The 22,166-nt window shown below is 39.7% G+C and overlaps 1 protein-coding gene across 1 annotated transcript in view; it reads right to left on the bottom strand.

The window, feature by feature from the left end:
- STXBP5L (syntaxin binding protein 5L) overlaps window positions 1-22,166 on the bottom strand; it is a 1,275,950-nt gene that overhangs the window by 378,407 nt on the left and 875,377 nt on the right. The window contains exon 15 of the mRNA XM_053705139.1: window positions 15,017-15,234. Coding sequence (XP_053561114.1) covers window positions 15,017-15,234 — 218 coding nt within the window. The remainder of the gene's footprint in view (window positions 1-15,016; window positions 15,235-22,166) is intronic.

Genomic DNA, 22,166 nt, shown 5'->3' with positions numbered 1-22,166 from the left:
AAAGTCCAATGCAGCTCTAGTCTATAGTAGGTCTTTAATTTTTTTGCACTAATTTTGATATTTGGAAGAAAAATATACTGTTTAACAATTAGATGGGCACCATAACACTATGAAATGATTTGAAATGTGAAGGGTTAAATTAATTACCCTATAAATGGACAGTGCACACATGTATGTTGCAATGATGATTAAGGGAATCACTCCCGAAACGTTGCTTTGCATTTGTATCTGTCTCTAATGTGTGAATAAAAACCTTATACCATTGGGGGGGGGCGTGTCCGTGCAGTGTCCGGAAGAGGACGCATTTTCTTTAGGCTCCAGCAAGATCCTTAATAATCCGCCGATTATTATACTTTTAACGGCTGGAATAGGAGCACACTATACAACACCTAATAGCTCTAGCAATTGTGACCTAGTATGTCTTTTCCTGGCTGTTTTTATGACACTGGGAGCCCAGATCGGAACATATAAGCCTTAGGCGGCGGCCTGCTACTACAAGGCATCCACCTCCCCCCCGGGAAGAGCCGGGTCATCAGTGCTGTCTGCATATACGGACTTACTGAACCTCTTCAATATTCATCACAGACTGGACAATAACCCGACCTGCTGTCTAGCACAATATTTATTGCAACCAGAACCAAGACACAGAGAAGACATAACCTTAAAGTGTGGCAGACATGATGGAAGAGAACTGTCTAGAATACACCAAGGACTTTCCTGCAAAACTATTGTCCCTCATGCACAAGCTTATAGAGGGGGCCCCATATAACTATTTGATGGCACGCATATCAGAGGAAAAAGATACAGTGAGCTACTTGAAGGAACAAGCGGAGACAAAAAAGGACAACTACACCAGCACTGCCGATGACCTACCTATACCGAGAGAGCAGCACAGTGCAGAGCAGACCTCTCTGGCCTCAGACACATACAAAGCGGAACCTCCACGCATCACTACAACCCTGACACTACCGAGGAGGACTCAAATCCTGGATTACACGGCTGGTCTCTCAAATTATGGAGGATACCTATAGTGGTGAGCAGCGACGGGGGGATGCCCCGGCAATAGCCACATTGAATAGGGAGCAGAGAGGAATACCCAAAACAAGCAAAACCGCAACCGGATCAGACCTCCTGCAGTCAAACGAACCCGGGGTGAAAATAAAAATAAATATATTGGCACCTACGGACCTCAGACCCCCGGCAGCCTGCGTGGTCATAGGCCCCGAACAGACTTTCCTGAAGAGACACTGGGGGTAGAGATATAACTTTTACTGGCAGCGTCATTATGAGATGTCCTGTTATTTCTGTATAGCTGTTTAGCTCAGTTTAAGGAGCATATTTAGAATGTTACAGTTAGAAATGTTTGAGTCACTCATTGAATATGCATAACTTGGATAAGTTTACCATGGCACTTAGCTCCACTGTTTTTAATCTGCAGAGAAACACAGGAATTAGGTAATATGAACATCAGGCAGGGTTAATTTGCGGACATGACAACCTCTTATCAAATATACTTACAAAACCATGTTTGTTAGAGGTAGATAACAGAACAGTGCCCTGCATGTCCAGATATAGCCTTTTATAGAATCATATTTTATTTTGATGCAAATGAAAATAATGCTAGTTAAAACTGAGGAGAGTAGCATGTCAACATTAACACCTAAGCCCCTCATGACTGTATTTTATCCTGCCTGCATTTTTCATCAGAAGGTGTACTGCATATATATATTGGAATCCTTTTGTTATGAATTAACTATTCACCCTCTGAACATACACAACTTTGATAACTACACTGCTTAGTACAGCCGAAGCCACTGTTTATAACCCGCAATGTACCCAAGGGACCTCAGAGTAGGTAACATGAATAACAGGCAGTACTAAGGTGCAGATACAGCAACCTCTTGCAGGGGAAGAAACCTTAGGCATAAATCATATCAAGCAAGTGGTAGCACCTTTATTTACATGTAACCTGTTCCATCAATGTTTTCCTTTCCTTTTTATTTTTTTTATATGTATGGAATCCCTATACAGCAAAATCCTTCTTATTCTTAGAAATATATGCTTGCCCGCAATATCAAATATATTTATAATACCAGGTCTATCAGATGCGGACAACAGAATAATACCTATCTTGTCCAGTCATAACCTTATATAGTATCATATTTTATTTTGAGGTATATGAATATAATGTTAGTAAAAAAAATGAGGATAGAAGCCTGTCATTATGTAAACACGAATGTGTTCCCATGTTTTTACTGTATCCTGCCTGCACTTTCTTTCTTTTTATCCTTTCAGAATGTGTATTATATAGATATGTATAGTGGAACCTTATTGTTATGCATAAAATCCTCAATAAAAATGTTAAAAAACCAAAAAAAAAACCTTATACCATTGTCTGTGGACACCACCTGTCTCCTTTACTATGCCCAAGAACTACTTCTCTCCTCCCTTGAACCTCTGTAGCTCAGACTCAGCTATCTTCTAATTCACCATCACACAAGGTGATCTACAACGATTGGCAACTCACAAGCAGGGCTCTTTACCTATTCACCTGGTCTACTATTTCTATACTGCACTTACTGTATGTTTACAGTGCTGCAGAATCTGTTGGCACTCTACAAATAAATAATAATAATGATGATGATAATAATAATAACAACAATGCAAGTACAATAAAGGAAGCATCAATAACATTACTTTGTCCCTCTCTTTCACCAGCTCATCCAATTAGGTGATTGATAATTATTGTCACATTAATAGCTGCTGATGAGCCCTTATCGATGTTGACATGATCACAATAAGCCATCTTCATTATTTATCTAAAGCACTTTATATTATACCAGGCGATAAACCTGCCAGAGGGCAGTCTATGTTTAAAAAATACAAACCCCCAAGTTTAAGTTACAAAAAATAAAAAAATGAAAATTACAGAAAAAAATAAACAAAGCTATCCAAAATAAAAAAAAAACCTAAACTAATACCCCTATAAAACTAAAAATACTCCCCAAAATAAAAACACCCTAATACTAAACTACCAATAGCCCTTAAAAGGGCCTTTGTAGGGCATCGTCCTAAGTTAAACAGCTCTTTTACCTCTAAAAAATACTAAGTCCCCCAATAGTAAAAACCTCCCACCCACCAAACCCCCCAAAATACTAAAAAAACTAACACTTAAAAAAACTGAACTACCCATTTCCCCTAAAGAGGCATTTGTATGGGCATTGCCCTTAAAAGGGCATTCAGCTCTTTCTCAATTGCCAAAAAAAACCCTAATCTAAACCTCCCCCCCCCAAAAAAGCCTAACATTAAGTCCCAAATAGGTACCCACGGTTCCTGAAATCCGGCGGAGAAGGTCTTCTTCCAGGCGGGTCCATCATCTTCTATCTTCATCCACAGCGAAGGCGGCACGGAACGGAGGTGCGGAGCGGTTTTCCCAGATGTGGCTATCCTCAGCAGCAGTGCTTCTAAGCGGTGTGGAGGCTCCTCTTCATGCAATCGTCCGCCGCACACTGAAGATTGAATGCAAGGTACCCCATATTTATTGGGGTGTCTTGCATTACTATTGGCTGATGTGAAAATGTCACATGAGAGCAACTGAAATCTTATTGGCTGTAAATGGACGGGGGGAGGTTTAGATTACGTTTTTTTTGGCAATTGAGAAAGAGCTGAATGCCCTTTTAAGGGCAATGCCCATACAAATGCCTCTTTAGGGGAAATGGGTAGTTCAGTTTTTTTAAGTGTTAGTTTTTTTTTTTTAAATCTTATTGGCTGCAAATGGCGGATTTAGCGGTTAATAACTTTATTATGTAGTTGTTTTTTTGTTTTTTTTCTGAATAATTCATGCGGGCGGTGAATATTTTTCTTAATACTTCGTACAGGCGGTTAGTTTTATTTTAGTACTTATTGCGGGCGTTTTTGTTTTTTTAATTCTTATTGCGTGCGGTTAGGTTTTTATTTTGTCAATACTTATTGCTGGCAGGTAGTTTTTTTTTAATACTTATTGTGGGCGTTTTTGTTTTTAATACTTATTGCGGGTGGCTAGTTTTTTTTTTTGTAATGCTCCGTTTGCCTTCGCTGCATCCCGGTGGATTCCGAAAATGGCAGGGTGGTGAAATCAGCCAATAAGATTTCAGTAGCTTTCATCCTATTGGCTGATGTGTAAATGCCAGCCAATAGTAATGCAAGACACCCCAATAAATATGGGGTACCTTGCATTCAATCTTCAGTGTGCGGCGGACGATCGCATGAAGAGGAGGCTCCACGCCGCCGAGCAGCGCCCACGCCGAGGATCGCCGCTGAGGATAGTCACATCTGGGAAGACCGCTCTGTACTTCCGCTCCGCCTTCGCTGTGGATGAAGATGGACCCACCTGGAAGAAGATCTTCTCCGCCGGACTTCAGAAATCGTGAGTACCTATTTGGGGCTTAGTGTTAGGCTTTTTTTTTTTAAAGATTATGTTTTTTTGGGCAATTGAAAAAGAGCTGGATGCCCTTTTAAGGGCAGTGAAAAAGAGCTGAACGGCCTTTTAAGTGCAATGCCCATACAAATGCCCCTTTAGGGGCAATGGGTAGTTTAGGTTTTTTAGTGTTAGGTTTTTTTATTTTGGGGGGTTTGGTGGGTGGAAGGGTTTTACTGTTAGAGGGGGTTTTACTGTTAGAGGGGGCGGTTAGATTTTTTTTTTTTAATACTTATTGCGGGCGTTTTTTTTTTTTATGCTCAGTTTGCCTTCTCTGCATCCCGGTGGATTACGAAAATGGCAGGGTGGTGAAAGAATCCACTGCAGAATCCAATTTGCTGCATCCAGGTGAATTCTTTTGGCTGTGAGCGCAGCCAACATTCCTTGGAGGATGATGCGCAACTGGTGATGGCGAAGGACAATTTACTAACACGATTATAGTATAGATTATAAGTTTGGAAGAAAAAAGCCCTTTACCTAACATACAGGCCTCTATTTATCAAACTGTCTACTTACCTGCATTCGACGGCCCCAATACGCTTGCCTAAGATCGCCTAACATCGCCGCCGCGGACCTGAATACGTTCGCTAAATTTATCAAGAAAGCTGTCAAAAAGCCGCACACTAAGTACGGTGCGATGAGCAGCGGACTGTTGTTAACTAACAGTCATCGATCTCGCTGCTCTTCGGCTTCTTCGCAGCTTTCTTGCTATACTGTCACTAAGCACCCACACTATACTATACTGTTTACCCCCTAAACCTCCGCTCCCGGAGCCCCCCGCAACTAAATAAACTTATTAACCCCTAAACCGCTGCTCCCGGACCCCGCCGCCAACTACATTATACCGATTAACCCCTAATCTGCCGTCCACTATACCACCGCCACCTACATTAAGTTATTAACCCCTATCCTGCCGATAAATTGTTTAACCCCTAAACCGCCGCACCCGGAGCCCACCGCCACCTACATTATATTTATTAACCCCTATCCTGCCCCCCCCTACACCGCCGCCACTATAATAAAGTTATTGACCCCTAAACCTAAGTCTAACCCTAACCCTAACACCCCCCTAACTTCAATATAATTTAAATAAATATAAATAAATATTACTATTATTAACTAAATAATTCCTATTTAAAACTAAATACTTACCTATAAAATAAACCCTAAGATAGCTACAATATAATTAATAATTACATTGTAGCTATTTTAGGATTTATTTTTATTTTACAGGCAAGTTTGTATTTATTTTAACTAGCTAGAATAGTTATTAACTAGTTATTAACTATTTAATAACTACCTAGCTAAAATAAATACAAAAGTACCTGTAAAATAAATCCTAACCTAAGTTACAATTACACCTAACACTACACTATCATTAAATTAATTCCCTAAACTACCTACAATTACTTACAATTAAATTAAATAAACTAAAGTACAAAAAACAACAAACACTAAATTACAGAAAATAAAAAAAAATTACAAGAAGTTTAAACTAATTACACCTAATCTAAGCCCCCTAATAAAATGAAAAAGCCCCCCAAAATAATAAAAATCCCTACCCTACACTAAATTACAAATAGCCCTTAAAAGGGCCTTTTGCAGGGCATTGCCCAAAAGTAATCAGCTCTTTTACCTGTAAAAAAAGAAATACAACCCCCCAACATTAAACCCACCACCCACACACCCAACCCTACTCTAAAACCCACCCAAACCCCCCTTAGAATGTTTATTGGAAGGACTCTCCTCCTGAGTCCACGATCCCTGAGCCTTCAGGGAGTTCCAGACTGCACCCCAACCTAGAAGGCTGGCATCTGTCGTTACAATTGTCCAATCTGGCCTGCGAAAGGTCATACCTTTGGACAGATGGACCCGAGATAGCCACCAGAGAAGATAATCCCTGGTCTCTTGATCCAGATTCAGTAAAGGGGACAAATCTGTGTAATCCCCATTCTACTGACTGAGCATGCATAGTTGCAGAGGTCTGAGATGTAGGCGTGCAAACGGCACTATGTCCATTGCCGCTACCATTAAGCCGATTACTTCCATGCACTGAGCCACCGAAGGGCGAGAAATGGCATAAAGGACACGGCAGGAATTTAGAAGTTTTGATAACCTGGACTCCGTCAGGTAAATTTTCATTTCTACAGAATCTATCAGAGTCCCTAGGAAGGAAACTCTTGTGAGGGGGGATAGAGAACTCTTTTTCTCGTTCACCTTCCACCCATGCGACCTCAGAAATGCCAACACTATGTCCGTATGAGACTTGGCAATTTGGAAGTTTGACGCCTGAATCAGGATGTCGTCTAAATAAGGGACCACTGCTATGCCCCGTGGCCTTAGGCCTGCCAGAAGCGACCCCAGAACCTTCGTAAAAATTCTTGGGGCTGTAGCTAACCCAAAGGGAAGAGCTACAAACTGGTAGTTCCTGTCTAGGAAGGCAAACCTGAGAAACCGATGATGATCTTTGTGTATCGGAATGTGCAGATAAGCATCCTTTAAATCCACTGTAGTCATGTATTCACCCTCCTGGATCAGAGGTAGGATGGTACGAATAGTCTCCATCTTGAATGATGGAACTCTGAGGAATTTGTTTAAGATCTTTAGATCCAAAATTGGTCTGAAGGTTCCCTCTTTTTTGGGAACCACAAACAGATTTGAGTAAAATCCCTGTCCCTGTTCCTCCTTTGGAACTGGATGGATCACTCCCATAACTAGGAGGTCTTGTACACAGTGTAAGAATGCCTCTCTCTTTATCTGGTTTGCAGATAATTGTGAAAGGTGAAATCTCCCTTTTGGGGGGGAAGCCTTGAAGTCCAGAAGATATCCCTGGGATATAATTTCCAATGCCCAGGGATCCTGGACATCTCTTGCCCATGCCTGGGCGAAGAGCGAAAGTCTGCCCCCTACTAGATCCATTACCGGATAGGGGGCCGTTCCTTCATGCTGTCTTAGAGGCAGCAGCAGGCTTTTTGGCCTGCTTACCCTTGTTCCAGGTCTGGTTAGGTCTCCAGACCATCTTGGACTGAGCAAAAGTTCCCTCTTGTTTTGCATTAGAGGAAGTTGATGCCGCACTTGCCTTGAAGTTTCGAAAGGCACGAAAATTAGACTGTTTGGCCCTTGGTTTGGACCTATCCTGAGGAAGGGCATGACCTTTTCCTCCAGTGATATCAGCAATAATCTCCTTCAAACCAGGCCCAAATAGGGTCTGCCCCTTGAAGGGAATGTTAAGCAGCTTAGATTTTGAAGTAACGTCAGCTGACCATGATTTAAGCCATAGCGCTCTGCGCGCCTGGATAGCAAAACCAGAATTCTTAGCCGTTAGTTTAGTCAAATGAACAATGGCATCAGAAACAAAAGAATTGGCTAGCTTAAGTGCTCTAAGCTTGTCAAGTATTTCATCCAATGGAGTCGCTACCTGTAAAGCCTCTTCCAGAGACTCAAACCAGAACGCCGCAGCAGCAGTGACAGGCGCAATGCATGCAAGGGGCTGTAGGATAAAACCTTGTTGAATAAACATTTTCTTAAGGTAACCCTCTAACTTTTTATCCATTGGATCTAAGAAAGCACAACTGTCCTCGACAGGGATAGTAGTACGCTTTGCTAGAGTAGAAACTGCTCCCTCCACCATAGGAACTGTCTGCCATAAGTCCCGTGTAGTGGCGTCTATACAATGCCCCCTTTAAGACTATGTCCCCAGACCTGTGAAATGACTTGTCCCTGGCTTTCTCCCACTTGGTTCAGTTTCATTGTGTGCCATTAAGAGTTAAATTTTGTTCAGCTTCAAGAAACCTATTCTACATACAAGTCTGCTGGGATTAGCTCTAATTAGGTTTAGTGATCAACTTTCCCATTGTCTAATCAGACTAGTATTGATAAGGTGGACTGCATTGTTTTATTGTGTGTAATGTTATCTGCTGAAGTAAATGTTGTGGCCTGTCAAAGGGAGTGTCTCTCTATCTAATATCAAATGTGTGATGGGGGATTTTATGCCTCCCCCTGAGAGTGTCCTGTTTGCATGTAACCTCAATAAAAAGGAGGCTGTGTGCTCCAGCACATCAGACCTATTTTCTGTCCCTCTAACTTGCAGCTTTGACTCATGTTTGTAGGGGACAGCTTATAATCACTACAGGGATTGCTGACTATGGTGCTGATGATTCTTTGGTGAGCGCTAGGAGCATCCTTTTCTACGGTCCAACTTCCAGCCAGCCTGGAGGCAACCGTAACAGAAACATTTTTCTAAAAATAGGAGGGGGAGAGAACGGCACACCTGGTCTATCCCATTCCTTAGTAATAATTTCTGTAAACCTTTTAGGTATTGGAAAAACATCAGTGCACACCGGCACTGCATAGTATTTATCCAGTCTACACAATTTCTCTGGCACTGCAATTGTATCACAGTCATTCAGAGCAGCTAAAACCTCCCTGAGTAACACGCTGAGATGTTCAAGCTTAAATTTAAATGTAGAAACATCAGAATCAGGTTGCATCATCTTCCCTGAGTCAGAAACATCACCCACATAAAGAAGCTCTCCTTCTTCAGCTTCTGCATATTGTGAGGCAGTATCAGACATAGTTCTTAAAGCGTCAGTATGCTCTGTATTTTGTCTAACTCCAGAGCTATCTCGCTTTCCTCTAAATACAGGTAGTCTGGCTAATACCGCTGACAGTGTATTATCCATGACTGCCGCCATGTCTTGTAAAGTAAACGCTATGGGCGCCCTGGATGTACTTGGCGCCATTTGAGCGTGAGTCCCTTGAGCGGGAGTCAAAGGATCTGACACATGGAGAGAGTTAGTCGGCATAACTTCCCCCTCGTCAGATTCCTCTGGTGATAAATTTTTTAAAGACAGAATATGATCTTTATTGCTTAAAGTTAAATCAGTACATCTTGTACACATTCTAAGAGGGGGTTCCACCATGGCTTTTAAACATAATGAACAAGGAGTTTCCTCTATGTCAGACATGTTTATACAGACTAGAAATGAGACTAGCAAGCTTGGAAAACACTTTAAATCAAGTTAACAAGCAAATATAAAAAACGGTACTGTGCCTTTAAGAGAAACAAATTGTCAGAATTTGAAAAACAGTGAAAAAAGGCAGTAAATCAAACAAAATTTTTACAGTGTGTATAATAAGCTAACAGAGCATTGCACCCACTTGCAAATGGATGATTAACCCCTTAGTTCAAAAAACGGATAAAAAAAAAACGATATAGACTTTTTTAACAGTCACACCAAACTGCCACAGCTTTGCTGTGGGCCTACCTTCCCCAACAAACGATTTTGGAAGCCTAAGAGCCCTTTAGAGATGTCCTATAGCATTCAGGGGACTCCTGGAGGAAGCTGGATGTCTCAGTCTGTAATAGTTAATGCGCAAAAAAAGCGCTAAACTAGGCCCCTCCCACTCATAGTAACACAGTGGAAAGCCTCAGGAAACTGTTTCTAGGCAAATTTAAGCCAGCCCTGTGGAAAAAAACTAGGCCCCAATAAAGTTTTATCACCAAAGTATATATAAAAACGTTTAAACATGCCAGCAAACGTTTTATATTGTAAATATAAAAGAGTATTACCTCAGAAAGTAAGCATGATACCAGTCGTTATTAAATCACTGTATTCAGGCTTACCTTACATAAATTTGGTATCAGCAGCATTTTCTAGCCTTCACATCTTCTAGAAAAATATGAACTGCACATACCTTATAGCAGGATAAACTGCACGCCATTCCCCCGCTGAAGTTATCTCTCTCTTCAGTCATGTGTGAGAACAGCAATGGATCTTAGTTACAACCTGCTAAGATCATAGAAATCACAGGCAGATTCTTCTTTTTTTCTGCCTGGAACAAAATAGCACAACTCCGGTACTATTTAAAAATAATAAACGCTTGATTGAAGCAAAATAACAGCTACATTTCACCACTTATCTCTTATTACCTCCATGCTTGTTGAGAGTTGCAAGAGAATGACTGGATATGGTAGTGAGGGGAGGAGCTATATAGACAGCTCTGCTGTGGGTGTCCTCTTGCAACTTCCTGTTGGGAATGAGAATATCCCACAAGTAATGGATGATCCGTCGACTGGATACACCTTACAAGAGAAAAGGACTTTTTGAAAGCTGCGGTAATTACTTTGCGTTACGGCCAAAAAAGTGTGCGGTGCCCCTAAACCTGCAAGACTCGTAATACCAGCGGTAGTGAAAAAGAGCCTTAAAGCTGATTTTTCACTCATACCGCAAAACTCATAATCTAGCCGATAGTACTTTATTCAGATACCAACTAGTTGTTAAAGGGACAGTAAACCTTAAAAATAATGTTATATAATTCTGCACATAGTGCAGAATTATATAACATTATTTAAGTGCTATAGTTCTAAAACCCTTTTTTCTCTTTTAATATGTAAAAATTACGGCGCTTTTACAGACCCGCTCTCTGCTCTCTGCTGAGCGGGTCTGTAATATTTAGTCAGCGCATCGGGCCAGCTGTATAGTCACAGCCCGGCCCGACCGCGCCATAGCACTAAGTGCAGCTCGCTCCTGTCACAGGAGCGAGCTGCACTTAGTCTTATGGCGCGGTCGGGCCGGGCTGTGACTATACAGCTGGCCCGATGCGCTGACTAAATATTACAGACCCACTCAGCAGAGAGGGGGTCTGTAAAAGCGCCGTAATTTTTACATATTAAAATAGAAAAAAGGGTTTTAGAACTATAGCACTTAAATAATGTTATATAATTCTGCACTATGTGCAGAATTATATAACATTATTTTTAAGGTTTACTGTCCCTTTAACTGGTTAAAAGGCTTTAAAGCCACCACTACCCGACTATAAGGAATGACGTGGAATACGACTATACCCCAAAACTTGCTTGTAGATGAAATCAGAATTTTTCTTCAGACACAAACTTCACCTCCTCCATGTACCGAAAGCAAGGAGAATGACTGGGGGTTGTGGCTAAGGGAGTGATACTTAGCAGTTTAACTGTGGTGCTCTTTGCCTCCTCCTGCTGGCCAGGAGAGATATTCCCAACAGTAATTACTCAAGCCGTGGACTCACCATATCTTAGAAAAGAAAAGAGTTAAAAATGATTAAAGGTTAACAGCACAGAAGCTTCTCCTTAAAATAATATATTTACACGTGGTGTAAATCTATATAATAAATTTGTCCCCTGGCTATTATGTACTGTTTGATAACTGTACTTGCTAATAGCTGAAGGGATATGTAAGTGCAAAGTGAGAGAATGTACTTATCTGTATTGCACCCACTCTACTGAGCTTAGCCCTGCAGCCATGATTGCCTTAAGTAGAGCAACTATCCAGTGTTGTGTATATCACAGCATTAGGATTACTGAAAGAGTATCTTGACAACCTAGCAGGAGGAGGCTAAGGGACCAGTCCCTGCAACACTTTTGGCAGGTTTGTGTCACTACCCTATACTACAATATCCCCTCTGACTTTCTGTAGCAGCTCAATGAGGGGAAAATGGGCCTCAAATCGGTCTGAAGACCCCCTCAATGAAGAATCTGAAGCACTTCAATTCTTCACCTTCCTCCTGGAAGGCAAAGATAAGACTGGCTTATCAGAGAGTTGGGAGGGATTAAGTGCTCAAGGAGTTTTGGGAATATTTGCCTCTTTCTTGTGCCCAGGAGCTAAATCCCAGAAGTAATGAATTTGGGGACTCTCACCACCTTTATGAAAGAAAGTAATATTTTAAAAAAAGGACATTCAGGATCCACATTCACTATATATGAAGTTTACCATCACTTTAAAGAAAGTTTGTCACATTTCTAACAGCAAGATTATTAGAGAGAGTTGAGGTGCTTCACAAGGGCAATAGACACTTTAAGAATTAAACATGGTTGACATTAGTACATCCAAAATCCACATAGCCACAAATTCTGCTCTTTAGCCCATGCTACTGAAGATTAAGTTTCTGCTGTTATATTATCCTCTTACCTCACTACCTGTTAATTCAAGAAAAAAAAACCTGATTCTGCACACAAAGGGTTATATTAAAACTTTTTTTTCAAACAAAGGAAGGAGACCTACCTACCAGTCCCAGCTATGCCCCCACTGCAATATACAGTATATTAAGCTACAGCTCTTTAACACTAAACTAGTAAATGACAATTATATTTGTGGTTCCCAGAGTGAAAAACAATATAATGCAGTCATTATAGTGCATATATAGTCAAACTGCACCGTTTCTGCACACAAAGTTTTTTCCCAACAAAAAACAGCACAGCAAGCTGACAGAGGTGCACAGCACTGTCTCACTGATTAGAAGCTGAAGTAAAAAGTGATTAAAAGATGCCTGATGTTCACTCAGACTCCAACCTCCACATACTAGGTTAAAAGTGGATTGGACATATTGTATATGGGAGTCCTGCATTTTATATACACGTCCGGGAGGTATACTGTGGACTGGGTCCTGAGTTGGACCTACTTTACTTTCTCTTTTTTTCCTCTTCCCTTATATGTCAAAGCAAGGACAGCGCAATGTAATATCAATGTTGAACATATTGTATACCATATACTTATGTGGAAATAACAAGGACAATTATTTGTATTGTATGCTCTATGTCCATAAATGAGACATTTTCTCCTCTTCACTATGAACCATTTTTTGTGATAAACCATTTTCTTTATTTCTTAACGATTATGTGTTTAAACATTGAAAATTTCAATATAAATTGGTTAAAAAAATGGATTGGACAAGCCTGTTTGCTATTTAATGCCTGACTTGTTAGCCCTCACATTAATCCTTTAGTAATGATCTGTCAGGATTGGACATGAGAAGTTGTACACATGAAGGGTCACAACTGTACATCACTGCAAACAAATGAGCTAATTTGTCACAGAAACATAGATCTCACAGCACAAGAACTATAGGCTCAGCAAATCTGGCCAATATTAACTATTAAAGGGACATAAAACAAGTTGGGATATAGACAAAATATAATAGAATGTACTTTAATTACTTTACCTGCAAAATTATACTGCAGTGCCTCACCATTAACCCTTTATTTTTAGTTTCTGAATTGTAAAGCTCTAACTCCCCACACACAATTTATTTTATGGCTATATCTATATCTATTGTTGCTTTGGTAGAATGCACAAATGCATAGGGATTATCTGCTGGAGCACGCCTAAAAGCTGTGAACTCAGTTGAAATACAATGCCTGTGTCTAAACACTGATAAGGGGGGTTGGAGTTTGCTTCTCCAGGCAACTTAGCTATGTAATTAATTTTGCTTTTTTTTTTTTTTTAATTATTTTAAACTACTTGCCAGCAATTTTTTTATATAAACTATTTTTAATTAATTAGCCCTTTTAGGATATGCACAAATCTCAACCTGTTTTATGTCCCTTTAACTAAATTACTAAATGAAGGAGGCAAATGAACAGACAATACAAATTAGGATTATAAATCTTTTATTATAAACTATATATACAATTAAAAAATTTTTATCTGGTTTTACTTGCCAAATAATATATTTTTCAACAAATATTTTGCAACATTCTTATAGTCTAAAATGTACCATCACTTTAATCCAGCATTATACCCAGTTTACTATTTTTTAGTCTAGGAGATAAAGTTTGTGAATTAGTTTGTTGTGTGGGACAGTATTAAATGCTTTGCTGAAATCTAGATATGCCGCATTAACTGCTTCACCCTGGTCTAATACTTTTGTTAGATTAGTCTGACATGATCTCCCTGAATTAAAACCAAGCTGATAGGTCATAATTCTTTCTTTTGAAGGAATTTCCATTAATTTCCCTACCAATGAAGTTAAACAAACAGGCCTGTAGTTACCAGATTCTTCCCTACTGCCCTTTTTATGAAAAGGTACTACATTCACTATTATCCAATCATCTAGAACAACTCCTGTTAATAGTGACTGGTTAAACAGATCAGTTAATGGGGCATCTAGCACAAATCGAAGTTCATTTAAAACTCTTTGATGAATATTATCCGAACCAACTGACTTTTTACATTTATTTTTGATAATGCTAACAAAACCTCATCCTCCGTAAAAAGATTGGAGCTAAACTCATTTCCATTTTTTGTAGCATATTTTTTTTGTAGATATTCTAACAGAAGTAATCATTGAGACGGTCTGCAATTTGCGCATCTCCTTCTACTATTCTACCATCAATCGTTTTCAAATTTACTTTACCAACCTTAGCTTTTCTCCTTTCAAACAATCTCAGCTCCTTTTTTGGGACTAAAAGTGCTGAACATAAACAAAGCAAATGCAATTAATAAACATGGAAAGTTTTGTTAGTTGCCCATTTCCCTTTGTCTACTTGTTATGTGGACGAATGGGCTCAAAAAATTTAAGTGAGCAAAGAATAGAATAAAAACACCTGGGAGAGAAGGCAAGCAAGGAAGCTTATTGCCAGAATAATGTGTTACATTTCTGATTTAGTCATAGTAATAAATGAATCACAAATGAAAGACACGAGTTTAGATAGAATAAAGCAGTAAATAGCTGGCAGTGTCACTGTTGTGAAAGGGAAAATAAGTTATATAGTGTTATGCAGGTATACTGTTTTAAAACACTTACCGTTATTTCGGTCACAACTTCATGTTTGCTAAATCTGTAAACTAAAACATAAGCTGAGATCCCAGCAACGCAGAAGACTCTACTTTCAGGGCACCAGGAAATCATCTGGATGGCGAAAGGATCCTCTTCCACTATTTCAGCTGACGGTTTCACTTCTTCAAGCTTCTGCTTTTCAAATACCTTTGAGGTTTTTAATTTGTACAGCATCTGGAGGGTTACTGCAAAACAATGAACATACATTTTTGTCCCTTACGCATTCAAACTGCTAACAGTTATACATTTACCACAATTACAACAATTTCAAGTGACATAAAGAAACTGAAACCCTAGTGAATTTCAAAGCAAAATGCAAGCCTGTGTGTATTACACCTACATTTAGACATTCATTTGTTTGTATCTCAATGTTAAAGCCCTTTCCCTGGCTTTTTTTTAACTAATATCTATTTTTGAGCCCTTATAACTGTTAATAATTTTATTGGATGTTATGAGTGTAACTATAATTTGTAATGTATTTTTATGTGTTTTGTGATACATTTTTGTTTCACAAAACAGTTAACCAGAGCTCTTAGTACTCTGTAATCTTTCTTGCAATTGCTTTCAACTTGTAGTATGAGCGGTAAACACGATGCGCACAAACATCCGCAATAAACCCCTTTTTGTTTCCACATAATTAATTATTAATGTGCCAATCGTAAAAAGAGCCCAAATTATTTTATTTCCGGATGATGATAGTCCATAGTAATCCATAACATGCGGGATATAATTTGCGCCGCTATTAGGAGGCCAAGAACTCACACACGAGCTTTAATCCTTCCCGCCTCCCATTAGTCCTCAGTTTAACGTACAGCCGAGGAGAGAAAAAGGAAACAGATGGGTAGGAAAGACAAAAGTAGGGTCTACAGAGGTACAAATTAGAACTGTCGACTGGAAATTTGAAAAGGGTGGGGCCTATGGACTATCATCATCCCGAAAGAATTGTAATCATACATTTTGTTTTCATTCTTATGATGATGATAGTCCATAGGAATCCATAAGATGTGGGGTTTAATACCCAAGCTGAGAGTCCATGTTAAGCAAACGGTGGGGCAAAAAATGTAGGCAGTTCTTGTTTGCCAGACACTGTGGCCTGAAGTACTTTCCTGCCAAAATCCGCTTCCGAGAAAACAAAAACATCAAAATGGTAACATTTGGAGAAAATATATAGAGAAGACCATGTTGCAGCTTTGCAAATTTGCTCCAAGGTTGCAACATTTTATGAAAGCCCAGGAAGTAGTAACAGATCTTGTGGAAAGAGATGTGATTCGTTTTGGAGGAGACCATCCTGTCATCAAGTAAGCCCTGAGAATTACCTGTTTGAAACAAGAAGCTAAGTTTACAGCAGAAGCCTTGATTTAGAAAGAGCATGCAATTTAAACAACTTTCCAATTTACTGCTATTATCTAATTTGCTTCATTCTCTTGGTAGCCTTTTTTGAAAAGCATATATAAATAGGCTCAATAGCTGCTGATTGGTGGCTGCACATAGATGCCTTGTGAGATTGGATAACCCATGTGTATTGCTATTTCTTCAAGTTAATTGGAATGTTGTTTAGAATTATATTCTTTATCTGAATCATGAAATTAAAAAAAATGGGTTTCATGTCCCTTTAATGCTCTGACAACATCAAGATTATGAAGAAGCAGTTCCTTAGAATTAGAAGGATCCGGACACTATGAGTGAACAAAATGTTCCTAGTTGATATTCTCTGAGGAAACTGCCTTAGAAAGAAAATCATACTTTGTATGAAAAACTAATTTATCTTTATGAGAAACCAGAAAAACGAGATTTACAGGATAAGACAGATAGTTTAGAGACTCTCCTACCTGAAGAAATGGCTAGAAGAATATATAACCTTTCAAGAGAACAGATTGATGTCTAAGCTGTGCATAGGTTCAAATGGAGGCCCTGAAGAACTGAAGGAACTAAATTCAAATTTCAAGGTGGAGAGATAGGCCTCACAACTGGTCTAATTCTTACCCACGCCTGGGTCTGAACATCGGAGAGTTTAGCTAATTTCTTGAGAAAGAGAACTGATAAAGCAGAGATTTGGCCTTTTAAGGAGCTAGTAGACAATCCTTTGTCGAAGCCATCTGAAGAAACTGAAGAATTCTAGGGATCCTAAATGAATGCCAGTAAAACTCTCTGGAAGAACACCAATCGAATAAGACCTTCTAAATCTTGTGACAGATATTTTGGGTCATAGGCTTTCTAGCTTATAACAGAGAGATAATAACAGAGACTGAGAAACCTCTATGTTTCAGAATAAAACGCTCAATCTCCACACCATCAAACTTAGGCCTAGATTTAGAGTTCGGCGGTAGCCGTCAAAACCAGCGTTAGAGGCTCCTAACGCTGGTTTTGGCCGCCCGCTGGTATTTGGAGTCAGTGATTAAAGGGTCTAACGCTCACTTTGCAGCCGCGACTTTTCCATACCGCAGATCCCCCTACGCCATTTGCGTAGCCTATCTTTTCAATGGGATCTTTCTAACGCCGGTATTTAGAGTCGTTTCTGCAGTGAGCGTTAGAGCTCTAACGACAAGATTCCAGCCGCCTGAAAAAAGCAGGAGTTAAGAGCTTTCTGGCTAACGCCGGTTTATAAAGCTCTTAACTACTGTACCCTAAAGTACACTAACACCCATAAACTACCTATGTACCCCTAAACCGAGCTCCCCCCACATCGCCGCCACTCGATTAAAAATTTTAACCCCTAATCTTCCGACCGCCACCTACGTTATACTTATGTACCCCTAATCTGCTGCCCCTAACCCTGCCGACCCCTATATTACATTTATTAACCCCTAATCTGCCCCCCACAACATCGCCGCCAGCTACTTACAATAATTAACCCCTAATCTTCCGACCGCAAAGCGCCGCCACCTACGTTATCCCTATGTACCCCTAATCTGCTGCCCCTAACACCGCCGACCCCTATATTATATTTATTAACCCCTAATCTGCCCCCCTCAACGTCGCCGACACCTACCTACACTTATTAACCCCTAATCTGCCGAGCGGACCTGAGCGCTACTATAATAAAGTTATTAACCCCTAATCCGCCTCACTAACCCTATCATAAATAGTATTAACCCCTAATCTGCCCTCCCTAACATCGCCGACACCTACCTTCAATTATTAACCCCTAATCTGACGACCGGAGCTCACCGCTATTCTAATAAATGTATTAACCCCTAAAGCTAAGTCTAACCCTAACACTAACACCCCCCTAACTTAAATATAATTTTAATCTAACGAAATAAATTAACTCTTATTAAATAAATTATTCCTATTTAAAGCTAAATACTTACCTGTAAAATAAATCCTAATATAGCTACAATATAAATTATAATTATATTATAGCTATTTTAGGATTAATATTTATTTTACAGGCAACTTGGTATTTATTTTAACTAGGTACAATAGCTATTAAATAGTTAAGAACTATTTAATAGTTACCTAGTTAAAATAATAACAAATTTACCTGTAAAATAAATCCTAACCTAAGATATAATTAAACCTAACACTACCCTATCAATAAAATAATTAAATAAACTACCTACAATTACCTACAATTAACCTAACACTACACTATCAATAAATTAAATAAACACAATTGCTACAAATAAATACAATTAAATAAACTAGCTAAAGTACAAAAAATAAAAAAGAACTAAGTTACAGAAAATAATAAAATATTTACAAACATAAGAATAATATTACAACAATTTTAAACTAATTACACCTACTCTAAGCCCCCTAATAAAATAACAAAGCCCCCCAAAATAATAAATTCCCTACCCTATTCTAAATTAAAAAAGTTACAAGCTCTTTTACCTTACCAGCCCTGAACAGGGCCCTTTGCGGGGCATGCCCCAAGAAGTTCAGCTCTTTTGCCTGTAAAAAAAAACATACAATACCCCCCCCCCCCAACATTACAACCCACCACCCACATACCCCTAATCTAACCCAAACCCCCCTTAAATAAACCTAACACTAATCCCCTGAAGATCTTCCTACCTTGTCTTCACCATCCAGGTATCACCGATCCGTCCTGGCTCCAAGATCTTCATCCAACCCAAGCGGGGGTTGGCGATCCATAATCCGGTGCTGAAGAGGTCCAGAAGAGGCTCCAAAGTCTTCATCCTATCCGGCAAGAAGAGGACATCCGGACCGGCAACCATCTTGATCCAAGCGGCATCTTCTATCTTCATCCGATGACGACCGGCTCCATCCTGAAGACCTCCACCGCGGACCCATCTTCTTCCGGCGACGTCCAACTGCAGAATGACGGTTCCTTTAAGGGACGTCATCCAAGATGGCGTCCCTCGAATTCCGATTGGCTGATAGGATTCTATCAGCCAATCGGAATTAAGGTAGGAATATTCTGATTGGCTGATGGAATCAGCCAATCAGAATCAAGTTCAATCCGATTGGCTGATCCAATCAGCCAATCAGATTGAGCTTGCATTCTATTGGCTGATCGGAACAGCCAATAGAATGCGAGCTCAATCTGATTGGCTGATTGGATCAGCCAATCGGATTGAACTTGATTCTGATTGGCTGATTCCATCAGCCAATCAGAATATTCCTACCTTAATTCCGATTGGCTGATAGAATCCTATCAGCCAATCGGAATTCGAGGGACGCCATCTTGGATGACGTCCCTTAAAGGAACCGTCATTCTGCAGTTGGACGTCGCCGGAAGAAGATGGGTCCGCGGTGGAGGTCTTCAGGATGGAGCCGGTCGTCATCAGATGAAGATAGAAGATGCCGCTTGGATCAAGATGGTTGCCGGTCCGGATGTCCTCTTCTTGCCGGATAGGATGAAGACTTTGGAGCCTCTTCTGGACCTCTTCAGCACCGGATTATGGATCGCCAACCCCCGCTTGGGTTGGATGAAGATCTTGGAGCCAGGACGGATCGGTGATACCTGGATGGTGAAGACAAGGTAGGAAGATCTTCAGGGGATTAGTGTTAGGTTTATTTAAGGGGGGTTTGGGTTAGATTAGGGGTATGTGGGTGGTGGGTTGTAATGTTGGGGGGGGGTATTGTATGTTTTTTTTTACAGGCAAAAGAGCTGAACTTCTTGGGGCATGCCCCGCAAAGGGCCCTGTTCAGGGCTGGTAAGGTAAAAGAGCTTGTAACTTTTTTAATTTAGAATAGGGTAGGGAATTTATTATTTTGGGGGGCTTTGTTATTTTATTAGGGGGCTTAGAGTAGGTGTAATTAGTTTAAAATTGTTGTAATATTATTCTTATGTTTGTAAATATTTTATTATTTTCTGTAACTTAGTTCTTTTTTATTTTTTGTACTTTAGCTAGTTTATTTAATTGTATTTATTTGTAGCAATTGTGTTTATTTAATTTATTGATAGTGTAGTGTTAGGTTAATTGTAGGTAATTGTAGGTAGTTTATTTAATTATTTTATTGATAGGGTAGTGTTAGGTTTAATTATATCTTAGGTTAGGATTTATTTTACAGGTAAATTTGTTATTATTTTAACTAGGTAACTATTAAATAGTTCTTAACTATTTAATAGCTATTGTACCTAGTTAAAATAAATACCAAGTTGCCTGTAAAATAAATATTAATCCTAAAATAGCTATAATATAATTATAATTTATATTGTAGCTATATTAGGGTTTATTTTACAGGTAAGTATTTAGCTTTAAATAGGATTAATTTATTTAATAAGAGTTAATTTATTTCGTTAGATTACAATTATATTTAAGTTAGGGGGGTGTTAGTGTTAGGGTTAGACTTAGCTTTAGGGGTTAATACATTTATTAGAATAGCGGTGAGCTCCGGTCGTCAGATTAGGGGTTAATAATTGAAGATAGGTGTCGGCGATGTTAGGGAGGGCAGATTAGGGGTTAATACTATTTATGATAGGGTTAGTGAGGCGGATTCGGGGTTAATAACTTTATTATAGTAGCGCTCAGGTCCGCTCGGCAGATTAGGGGTTAATAAGTGTAGGTAGGTGTCGGCGACGTTGTGGGGGGCAGATTAGGGGTTAATAAATATAACATAGGGGTCGGCGATGTTAGGGCAGCAGATTAGGGGTACATAGGGATAACGAAGGTTGCGGCGGTTTACGGAGCGGAAGATTAGGGGTTAATAATAATATGCAGGGGTCAGCGATAGCGGGGGCGGCAGATTAGGGGTTAATAAGTGTAAGGCTAGGGGTGTTTAGACTCGGGGTACATGTTAGGGTGTTAGGTGCAGACGTAGGAAGTGTTTCCCCATAGGAAACAATGGGGCTGCGTTAGGAGCTGAACGCTGCTTTTTTGCAGGTGTTAGGTTTTTTTTCAGCTCAAACAGTCCCATTGTTTCCTATGGGGGAATCGTGCACGAGCACGTTTTTGATGCCGGCCGCGTCCGTAAGCAACTCTGGTATCGAGAGTTGCATTTGCGGTAAAAATGCCCTACGCTCCTTTTTTGGAGCCTAACGCAGCATTTGTTTTAACTCTCGATACCAGAGTTAAATTTATGGTGCGGCCAGAAAAAAGCCTGCGGAGCGTTAACAGCCCTTTTACCGCCGAACTCTAAATCTAGGCCTTAGAGTTTTGGCATTTGTGTGGAATAGAGGTCCTTAAGACAAGATGCCTTTTTGCTGAAGAAAAAGCCAAGGAAGAGAAGAGGACATTTGAACCAAGTCTGCATACCATGTCCTGCGGAACCAAACTAGAGCTATCAGAATTGCTTTGTTTGTGGATGTATGCAAGTGGGTATTTGATATTTATTGTCTCAGTCTATGAAAGAAAGAATGGTTGCTTTGTTCTATAATAAGGGTAGCATACAAATAAAAAAACTAAAAAAGACCTTTTACATTGCAAAGCATAAGATTATTGCTAAGGTTGTGGCAGATAGAATGACAATAGTGTTAATCTCAATTTTGAATAAGAATTAGTTTTGTGCCTGGAAGAGACAAAAAAATGGGTTTGAGAGATCTTTTATGATATGGTAGTGAAGGTATTTCTTGCATGTTTCCTAAGCCACAACACATTGTAACACATATGAGGCTAGATTACAAGTGGAGCGCTAAAGTTAGGGCAGGCACGATAAGCAATACCACGACAGCACTGAGCATTACAAATTTAAAGTAAACTCGTTC

The sequence above is a fragment of the Bombina bombina genome, chromosome 3 (genome assembly GCF_027579735.1).
Source record: "Bombina bombina isolate aBomBom1 chromosome 3, aBomBom1.pri, whole genome shotgun sequence".
Classification (NCBI taxonomy): domain Eukaryota; kingdom Metazoa; phylum Chordata; class Amphibia; order Anura; family Bombinatoridae; genus Bombina; species Bombina bombina.
This window is presented reverse-complemented; position numbering and strand designations above follow the sequence as displayed.